At 36.9% G+C, this 10,975-nt stretch overlaps 1 protein-coding gene across 2 annotated transcripts; it reads right to left on the minus strand.

Moving 5' to 3' along the window:
- Positions 1-4: 4 nt before the first annotated feature.
- Positions 5-10,611, minus strand: LOC110098603 (pentatricopeptide repeat-containing protein At2g26790, mitochondrial-like). 2 transcript variants are annotated; one of them, XM_020825479.2, is made up of 2 exons: positions 7,316-10,611; positions 5-287 (listed from the first exon to the last, which is right to left on the minus strand). In XM_020825479.2, the coding sequence occupies exon 1, from the start codon at positions 10,186-10,188 to the stop codon at positions 7,684-7,686; it is 2,505 nt and encodes an 834-aa protein (XP_020681138.1). In that variant the 5' UTR covers positions 10,189-10,611; the 3' UTR covers positions 5-287; positions 7,316-7,683. The 2 variants fall into 2 exon arrangements, with proteins under 2 accessions (XP_020681138.1, XP_020681139.1); XM_020825480.2 differs by lacking the exon at positions 5-287 and having other exon boundaries at positions 7,773-7,939; positions 8,164-10,611.
- Positions 10,612-10,975: the final 364 nt, after the last annotated feature.

The following is a 10,975-nucleotide window of genomic DNA, read 5'->3' on the forward strand; positions in this document are numbered from 1 at the left end:
AAAAAAAAAAAGGGAAGACCTTGATGCTGGTAAAATGTGCACAAATGTATTTTTAATGCTAAGCTTTAAATCTTGTAATTGACCAGCAATTCTTACAAAACAGCAATTCTGGAAAGTGGAAACCATTGATGACGATTGCAGTAAATACATATTTCATAGAGACTAGTTTTTCTTTACCTTATAGTTGAAAGCTTAAGTTCTCAACCAACAGGTCAAGATGAGCTGTGTGCAAGTTGATGACCTGATTTAACCGCTAAATCCAATCCCTCTTTTGGACTGGAGTCTCACTGATGCAATAAAACAAGAAAACTTTAGTAAAAAAAAAAATTCAATGAATCGCCCCTAAGGCTGTAAAAGTTAGCTGCGCGGCTGCGCATTCAGCAGCCCATATAAATTCAAACATATCTGTTCAGCATAGGCATACAAAGCCATATTGAGTAATTACTTTTGATCGGGCCACAGAGATATTGATATCAATCCAGCAAGCCTAAGAACTTGGCACAGGATTTTTTATCAAGGCAGGTTGAAAATTTAGAGAAATTATTCCGTGCGGAGTCCGGACGGTAAAGAACCATCCAGATGTGAGTTTACTCAGAGTTTGTACACATTGTGTACAAAAAAAATCAAACTGTATACAAAATTATACTCAGTGTACACACTGTGTAGACTCACATCCGGACGGTTCTTTACCGTCCGGACTCCGCACGGAATAATTTCTCCAAAATTTAACTCCTCAATCAAAGCAAAAGATGTGCAGATGAAGGACATCTTAGGGTTTAGGAATACAAATTTAATGTGACGTGAATAAAAAAAAAAATTAGTTTGCTATATTTAATAAAATTTAGAAAAATTTAAATAAAAGATCACATATCCTATAAATTAACTAGAATTAAATATCAATAAAGTCATAAATGCGATCGAAATTTTACACAATCCACCAAGATTCAGAATGTTGGAAATATAACAAAACAAAACCTCACATTCAATTAAAAAAAAAATAGAATAATGTTAACAAAATAAAAAATTGAAATACAAAGATATCAGTATAAGAAGATCATCTCTTAGAACTTCAATTTTCACATTTAATCAAGGATTCAATCCATTGAAATTTTTATTTAGGCATAGATTTTTTTTTTTTGCATTCCTTAAGAATCTATCTATTTAAAAAAAATCAAGAAATAGCTACCTACCAAGTAGGCTAACCAATTTATTCTAGTGAGTAAATTGTAATATGCGCACATTCAATTACTTAATGGAAGACATAAAAAATGTCAAAGCAGAGACACTTCAATGTTTGGTAGAATGTGACATTGCCCGTTGGTCACGCATACATGATGGTGGATAACAGTATGGCACTATGACTACGAATGCGTCAAAGTCCTTCAATGGCATCTTCAAACGTGCTCATGGTTTACCAATTCAAGAACTAATTATAATATTATGGGGATTTTTATGAGACGTCTTAATCAAGCTACTCAAAAACAAAAAAGAAGTCGTGATGAGGACATCAGCAGGAGATTTCAGCAAGTCTATCACAAGCGACATCGCAGATCGACGGCCATGATCCGGAGCATCTATTTTTGAGTCATTTTATATTATTTCATTAGTAGTATTTTGTTAATTTTAGTTTTGACCATTGTACCCTTTCATGGGAGCTTAGTTAGTTGTGGCCCAAAGGGCACTTTTGTCTTTGAGTTCTTCTACTTTGGAGGCCTATATATTGAGGCCTTAGACTTGTATTGAGGATGATTGCTAGATAATAAAATTTCAGCCTTGTCTTCTAGTTCTCTTAGTGAGTGCTTGAGTGGAGAGACCTTAGAAAGGGGAGAGCAATACCCACCAGCCACCAGTGGATTTCAGGCTCGTGGTTTTTTCATTCGTGGAGTGTATTTTCATTCCTTCATTCCTGACCATCGACAATCCCTAACCTAGCCTCTAGCTGCCAACCACACCCCTATTTCCCTCCTTACCCGCCGGTGAGACCCCCACCAACCAGCCGGCCACCTCTCGGCCGCCACCCCCCACCGAGCTCTGCCCAACCACCCTGGCCGCCGGTCCCTCCTAAGGCCCACCCAACTTCCACCTCAAATGCCACCTCACCACCTTCCTAAATTGGCCCAATCTAAATTAGGTAAGGTTTAATTTGGATTCAAAATAATTTGAATTTCAAATTCTCTTTCATAAATCTGAAATTTATTTTAGGAAATCTCTTTAATCCTCTCCCAAATTTGAGAATAAATTCAGATTTATTGCAATCAATCAATCAATTAATTGAGGTCCACATATATTGTATGTGGACACCTCTCTCTCTCTCCCATATGTTCGGCTCCCTTACCCTTTCTTTTTCTCCCCCTTCTTAATTAATTACCTCCCCCAATCACTCCTCAAACCAAGCTAACCGTCAGCCCCCCTTCCTATCTTCCCCCTCCATTCAAATTTAATTGAGCCACAATCAAGGCTCAATTCAAATAATTCCCTTTAATCCTCCCTCTACTTCTCCTTAATTAATCAATTCAAAATTTCCAAAACCCTAACCCATAAAATCTGAAATTTATTTCAGATTTCAAGTTCCCCTCCCCCTCCCCATTAGCTGCCCACCCCTGGACCTAAACCCCTCTCCACCGCCGGCCTCCTCACCCTCTCCCTCTTCCTTCACAAGCCGCCACCTCCAATTCTACTCAAGACGAATTTTTCTCATGGATGACGGATCCCAAACTTGATTCCGGCATACTCTACGATCAAGAAGGCTTCGTCACCATCTTGCAACCAACCTTCTTTGAAATCAACTTTGACGCCGACGAGACTGTGGAAGGCTACGTGGATAGAGTTCTCTTTCAATTATCCGCCGCTATTGATCAAAGATTCTCCAACAACCAGTGGGTGGTTATCAACCGTCCACCTATCTCTTTGAATCCGGGTAACTCTTCATTGACCAATACTTGCAGCGTTCACAATTTATTAGTGGCATTACTAATATTGTTTATGATCTTCCTCCGCTAAGCCCACTTCAATGAGCGAGATTGAGGGAAACTCATAGGTGAATTTTCTTATTGTTAACGGGTGGATTCATTGTTATTTCCATAAGCGTTGTTGAGTTTGAATTATTTTACAAGTTTTACCATTCTAGCATGTAACTGTTTACTATTCCGAAATCAAATATGAACAATTCGGAGATTCTCATTCTCGTGAAACATTGCTTAGTACTTTGTATGGCTTAAAATACTTTTATTAATTTCTTGCAATTCCTAATTTGAAACCGTTTCACATCAAGGCGTGTCTTTATTTGCACATCGTACACGTGCTGTGCTGCAAAGATTAGAGCAAGAAGGAAGGTGTTTCCCTGAACCCACAAGAATTAATCAACATGAGTTTCAGCCATTTGATATAGCCTATAGATCATATATATATTTTTTGAAAGATGCAATTGCAAAATACAATCACATTCCTCCTTTAACAAATGAAGAAAAGGAGGAGGAATATTACACATACTAATATCATCCCAAACAAAGTTACTACTAAGAGTAACATTAGCACATAGATCGGCTAACTTATTACATTCCCTATAAACATAACTAAAAATAACATTATGAAAATCTTTAAGGCAAGCAAACTCTTCCATCCAAATACCGGTCTTATTACCATCAATCTTATTCATAACACCTTGAAGGAATTTGATGACATTAACATTATCCCCTTTAATTATAATTTCTTTATCTTGCAACATCCACTATTGCATGATCGAACTCAGGGAATGAATAGCTAACATCTCCAACCGGGATACATCCCAATGTACACCACTGAAACCAAATGCCAATTAAAACCTTTTCTTATGATATCGGAATACTCCCCCAACACCAGCCTTATAAGATGGTAGTAAAGAAGCATCAACATTAACTTTTATCCAATCAGGAGGAGGAGGGTGCCAACAATTCTTGAACAGACGATTTGACTGATTAACACCCCAAATGCCTGAATTTATATAGCACACCCAGCCGAAGATGAGAGTGAGGCCAAATTAACTGAATAAGCTACAATAACCAAACTACTATCATCATTACCGCCATGAACATCTTTATTCCAAGATTTCCATGATAGATATATAGCAGTACAATAAAGCTTAACCAAAAACACATTCTTGGAAGAGCATCGTTTGAACCATAAGCATCATTCATCAAAAGAAACAAAAATTGGAACACATAATCCCCATTTATTCAAAATTCGAATCAACTTCAAGCAAGTCACTGCCACATGTTCATAATCCTCCACCTTCATACAACCTCTAGGACATAAATTATCTTCTTTTAATCTTCTATGAACCAGAAATTGGAATGTAAGAATAGCATTATGAAACAATCGCCACTAGAAAACTTCAATACGTGGATTTAGTTTAATCTTCTTAATACAATTCCAATACATATTTTCATTCAGATGATGCACCGAAGACTCAAATGCTAGAGCAGAAATTGATTTCCACGAACTTTGGTGAATAAATTCCACTTGATCATTAGCCAACTCAGGAAAAATCTGAATTTCAGAAATCAGCATAACCAATTCATCACCAAAATAATTCCGTAGCTCATCCTTATTCCAAGCCCCTTCCATTATGAACATATCCACAGTCATGTCATAGCTCCCTTGAGTTGTAACAAACGTAGGTCATCTGCTAAAACACTTATCTAACACCCAAACATCCTTGAATACATTAATAGATTCACCATCCGTGATCTTCCATCTAACAATGGGAGTAAGAGGTTTAACACCATCCGAAATAATCTTCCATGAACTAAACAAGCCATTGTTCAACTCAGAATTCCAACTCCAAGATCCATACTTAGCTTCCAGAATCCTGTACAACAGCAAGTCCGTCTCATTAAGGAAATTCCACGCCAATTTCGCCCTTAAAGACCCCACTATGCTACCACAAGAATGAAGCGTCTACCCATCTTAACCAGCTTACACAGCACGTCCCAACTCACATAATGAAGGCCATTCTTCCCATCCTGCTTATGCCAAATAAAATTCCCACACATCTTGTCAATTTCAAAAAGAACTCCCTTAGGAATAAGAGAGTAAGTACATTGAAAAATTAGAACCAAGAGGATAACCGATTTAAGGAAAAAAAAAAATCTTCCTGCTAAGGAAATAAATTTATTCCCCCAAGCATTAAGTTTCCCCATAGATTTGTGTAGAATTTGATGAAAATCAACACCCACAAGTCTCCTCAAAGCAATCTTCACACCCAAATAGTTCATCTCTTTAAAAGGTTTAAAAACCATCCAAAGAGATAATTTTCTTCTTCCTCCTTTTCACAGCTTTCCTAAAAAGAATAACAGATTTTTTATAATTTATATTTTGGCCAGACCAATTACGAAATTCCAGCAAAACATTCATGATATCCTTTACCACCTTTATACTAGCTTCAGAAAAAATCATGATGTCATATGCATATAGCAAATAAGAGATCCTAGGAGCATTTGGACGGACTTTGATACCAATCACATCACCTTTTTGAATCAAAGTATTTGATAACAATTGAGAGCATAAAATAAATAGGAACGGGGATAAGGGACAACCTTGCCTAAACCGCTTCTAGCCTTAATCCAGCTGGACGAACTCCCATTGATCAAAATCGAAAATCTGAGATCTTCAACACATTCCATAATAAACTAAGAAGGTGAGGACGAAAAGCAAAGAACAAGATATAATTTTTGTTGCAGTTGATATATGCCCACCTCATCTCTACTTAAAAAGGAAATGGGTTTGCAATCATATATCATACTGAAATAAGAAACAACACTTCGCTTAAACCAACGACTCCCTGTAGCAAAAGATGGAACTCTCCTCCATCTTTCTTTCTTGCTACAATATGTAATTGTTGCAATGCTTCAGTTGCTAAAGTAACTGATTGCTGTTGTGCTTCTTGAGCTGCTATAATGCAGATTGCTACAGTGTTGCAACAGTTAAAGTACCCAACTACCTCACTTTTTGAATCTTCTCAAATGTTTGATCCAATGACAAGGGCACCATTTATATATGGGAGAACACGGGTTTTATAAAACAAGAAACCAACACAAGCTAAAAATGTATTATCAACCAAATCTCTCAAAATATAACATAATAACTTATTTCTACCCTAATCATAAATAATCACTTAAAATCTATAATTTATGATTCACATTAATGAGCTTGCATGCGATATTAAAATAATTTTAAACTTTTCAAAAAATTTACAACCATATCACCTAATATACTTCTCCATATCCATATAGAGAAAAAATTAAATCAACTAATATTTTCATTTACAAATTCAATTGATGTAATCAAAACAAACCTATTCAATATGTTTTAAAAAATTAACTTAGCTTGTTTTAATTTTTCACTTCAGCGAATCAATCCAATTCAAGACCATCTATGTTGCAGGATTAGGACTTAGGAGAGTCGATAATAAACTTAACCATTCTGTAACCCTCAATAGGCTAACAAAAACGAAATGCACGTGTACTCAATATCAGCAAAATCAATGAAAAAAAAAAGAAGGGTGATACAAAGGAGCTGAAAATAAATGCTAAAAGTTCAAATGCAATGGTTAAATAGAATATAGGTTGAACACAAACTGACAGCTCCATACCTTTTTTTTTTAAGTGCAGGAGATAAATGATCTAAGTATTACAGATGCAGAAGTGATTAGGTGCACTGGTAGAATATAGGTATTAGATACGTTAAATATGAGGCTGAAAATTTTGATTATACGTACAAGATAACTCAAATATGAGGCTGAATTTTTTAAAGGAAGCTCATTATTCAAATTATATCATTCATCTCGGTAGTAGTAAGATTTATAAAGACATAAAGTTATAATTTTAATGGTCAAGTGAAGAAGTAATTGGTAGAATATGTTTCTAAATGCAAAAGTTCCAGGTAGTAAAACATAGTGTCAGAGGGCCAGAGGCCAACTGGAGTGCTTCAACCCTTGCCTATATATGAATGAGCATGGTGAGATATAACTATCCGTTCAGTTTTTTTGTTGTCTTGTGTGAGAGGAATACATTTGCCTGACTTACCAAATACCCAACCGCACTCATAAGAACTACAAAACTAATCCATCCTTCGACAAACAACATCGAATTCACAAAGAACACCTAACGAAGATATGCCGGATAAGCTAAAATGTATAAAAAGTGGCAACTGCTTCACCTATTATAATTTCTTAAAAATAATCTTCATAAAAATACAGCTATTGGGAGAAAGATTATGTGCATACAAACAAAATAGAATAATAATTTCTAAAGAATTATGTCGCAGAGCTTTGACATACCTTTTCAATCTATAAACCACCTCTTAAACAAAAGTATAGGTTAGTTTGGCAGAATGCACGCCACTTCTTAGGTGATCCCTCTCTAGAAGCTTCCCTTGTTCCCTTCTTTCTGTTATTTTCATGCACAGTAAACCTGCATATTCTCTCATAATTCTTTGAGAAATATTATAACAGGAAGGACCCACAAGTGACAAGTTCAAGTGATTCTTTTCAGTTTATAACAAGCTCTCATGGCCTATTTCCAGGGTATAATGAAAAACTGACCACTTTGATGTCAAACTAATATCAGACATTCAAAAATTTTTGAACAGCACCATCATCATTGAAGTTGAAGGGATAGAAACACGACACTGATGCATCCAAGAAGGCTACAGAAGTGTTTTTATCAGGTTGAAATCTGACTGCTTAGATTTCATATTTGCCCGAACAAAGCTCGAGAATGCAATAGGTTCATCAGGTATAATTCCTTTTTCCAGCATTTCCTCTAACAGGTTCGCAGCATTCTCTACCTTCTCCTGCTTACAGTATCCACATACTAGAGAGGTGTATGTAAAAGCATCTGGTGTAAGCCCCCTTTCCTTCATCTCATCAAAAAACTTACAAGCTTCTTGAAGATCCTGCATCCTGCAAAGCCCATTAATTACAACTGTATAGAGAACTTTATCTGCATTCATTTCCATTGTCTTAATATATTTGAACATAACATTTGCCAGAGAAGAAAACTTGGCTTTGAATTCTAAGTCTCTCAGTTTTTTGTCAAGACTCAAGCAACGTTCAGTTAAATATTCTTTTAGATATCCATCCAAAATAACTGTTAAAGCTTTAACATCAGGTTTAATTCCTCTTACCTTCATCTCAGAAAACAAATTGAAAGCTTCCTGCAGGCGGTGAACCTTGCAATAACCATTCATGAGAGTGGTATACAAAATGATATCAGGCAAGAGTCCTCTTGAAACCCATTTATCAAATAAAATTCGAGCATTCTCCATGCCTCCAATGTGACAATAAGCTTCAATAAGATTAGTATATGGTATAATATTAGGAGTTATACATGTCTTTAGCATATGATCTACTGCCGTAGAAGCTCTTTCAACATCCTTCTCTCTACAAAGATCTGTTATAAGCCTAGAACAAGTGATCTCATCCACCAAATTCCTTTGCTCAAGCAACCTGATAAAAAGCTCATATGCCTTTTCTGTGTAACCTTCTTCGAGGTAACCAGAAACCATGGCACTGAAGAGCGGTGTATCTTGGGCGGTATCACTTCCCTCTAAATTCTTGAACAAAATTTCTGCCTCCTCTAAATTTCCTCCTCTGCAAAGTCCAACAATGAATATGCCATAGGTAGTAGCATTCGGCTGTACTCCTCTTTCCCACATTAAATCCAAAAGGTCGGCAGCTTCCTGATTAACATAGCCACTCTCACATAAACCTCTAGCAAGCACGTTGTATGTCATAAGATCAGGTTCTACATTGGCATTCAGCATCTGCATGAGCAACCTCTTAGCAGAATTTATTTCTCCATTGCAGCAATACCCACAAATCAGCGTAGTGAAATGGAACTTATCTGGAAATAAACCCCGGTCCATCATTTCTTGAAATAAATCCATGGCGCATTCCATTTCTCCTAGCTTGCACCAGGCGTCTATTGCAACATTATAGACAACTCCATCAAGGGAAATCCCCGAGTCCTTAAATTTCTTGAAATACTGTAAGGCATCATAATATAAGCCAATCTTACAGCAACCCCGAACAAGAAAAGTGGCAGTAAAACAATCATGAACAATATCCTTTGACTCCATCTCCTCTACAAGACGTGCAGCTTTTAAAAGGTTCCCTGTTTCGCAGAGAACCTTAATGAGACAGTTGTAGCTAAAGGTATCTGGGGACACATTCTGTAGTGTCATATCCTCAAAAACTTTTTCAGCTTCTTCCAATTTCATCTGTTTACAAAACTCGCTAATCACCTTGTTATAAGCTAGGGTACTAACTCCCTGACTTGTAACCATTTTAAGAAATTCAATAGCTAAATCTGGTTTCCCGCATTTACATAACCCAGCGATAAATGTAGTATAAGCAAACAGGTCTGGCGCAACTCCAGCTTGTGTCATTTCTACCATAAAATTACTCGCATTCCCCAACTCACCCCAGCGAAATGAAGCCTTCATCAAAATTGTAAAAGTATGTACATCTGGACGGATTGCAGAACTGATCATGCAGCGATATGCTGCCATCACCATCTCAAAATCACTTACCTCGGCCAGAAAATTCATCAGAAAATTGCACGTCTTAAGAGATGGGATGAATCCAGATCTAGTCAGGTCACGGAAGGCCTCCAAGGCATCCTTGGGTCTCTGACATGACGCATAAGCTTTCATAAGTGAATCAAACACCAGGAGCAACGACTTTGAACAGCGTGGACCCTTAGAAAGAACATCAAAGAGTGCAGCAAGCTCAAAACTAAAACTTCTCTTCGTTAAGATAATTTCAGAGAAGAGAGAAACAAGCTTCTTCCTCTGACCTGCATTCGAAAGTATGCGAACAATAACGGAGCAAGTGAAAAGGTCGTGCCGAAATCCATGGTTCTCAAAGCCCCTGAATATTGCAAGAGCTATGTCTGGATTGTGTCTCAGATTTGCGAGGGTTTGGGCGACAAGAAGAGAAGTATGGAAGCCAGAAGAAGCTTCTGGATAGAAATCACTGGACTGAATCAATACAGCGGAAGAGGAAGAAAAGAAGGGAAACGATTTGGGGCTGAATGCCGCTGATGATGATGCAGAGGGTTTCTTCCTCACATCGCGTGAAAAATTCGAGGGTTTGAGGAACCCACAATGAAATCTGAAGAAAGGTTTGAAGTTTCGGCATGGAAGCATAGATAAGAAGATGAAAAAATCGAGCTTTAGCTAAGGTTCCATTAAGCATACTAAAAAATGACCTTTAGGGGCTCTTTGGTATCGGATTTGGCATAAGATTTAAGCAGGATTTAACCTAAATCCAGCCAAATGGTTTTCTGCGCGCCTGCAAATTCCGCGGCGACGCAAATCCCGGATTTACGGATTTACGGCATAAATCCGTGTAAATCCGCGTAAATCCGAATCCCATTCTTCGGCGGATTTGAGGGATTTACGACTCGGGCGGCGTCCTTGTCGTGGAGAAAGATGGTTACCTTCGCAGCGAGCGCTCTCCCGTCGTGTCTTTCGATCCGACGTCGGAGGAGGAGGCGACAAAGCTTCTATAGCGACTCTTTCAACACTATTTCACGCTAAGTAGGCGAGGCCGAAGCAACAACGAATAGCTGGCGACGAGGAAAAATAATAGCAACGGAGAAATGCAGAAAATTAATAAAGCAAACCTAGCGAGCCTCCAACTAAATTAGTAATTAAACTTATTTAACATAATTATAGTATAATTAGCAAAACTTTAAAGGCCTCTACAATATTAATAATTAATTAAAATAATTAAATAATTAGTAGTATAGTTAGTAGTCTAATTAAGTAATCTAATTAAGCTTAAATAAATAATTTGTTGTATAATTTGTAATTAAAAATGAATATAATTAGCTTAGGTTTTAGAATTTGAAATAGAATAATTAATTATATAATTAACATTGTAAATAATAACTAAATTAATAGTTTGTAGAGTATTTAAGTGATTAATGAA

Source organism: Dendrobium catenatum, unplaced genomic scaffold (genome assembly GCF_001605985.2).
Source record: "Dendrobium catenatum unplaced genomic scaffold, ASM160598v2 fragScaff_scaffold_124, whole genome shotgun sequence".
NCBI lineage: Eukaryota > Viridiplantae > Streptophyta > Magnoliopsida > Asparagales > Orchidaceae > Dendrobium > Dendrobium catenatum.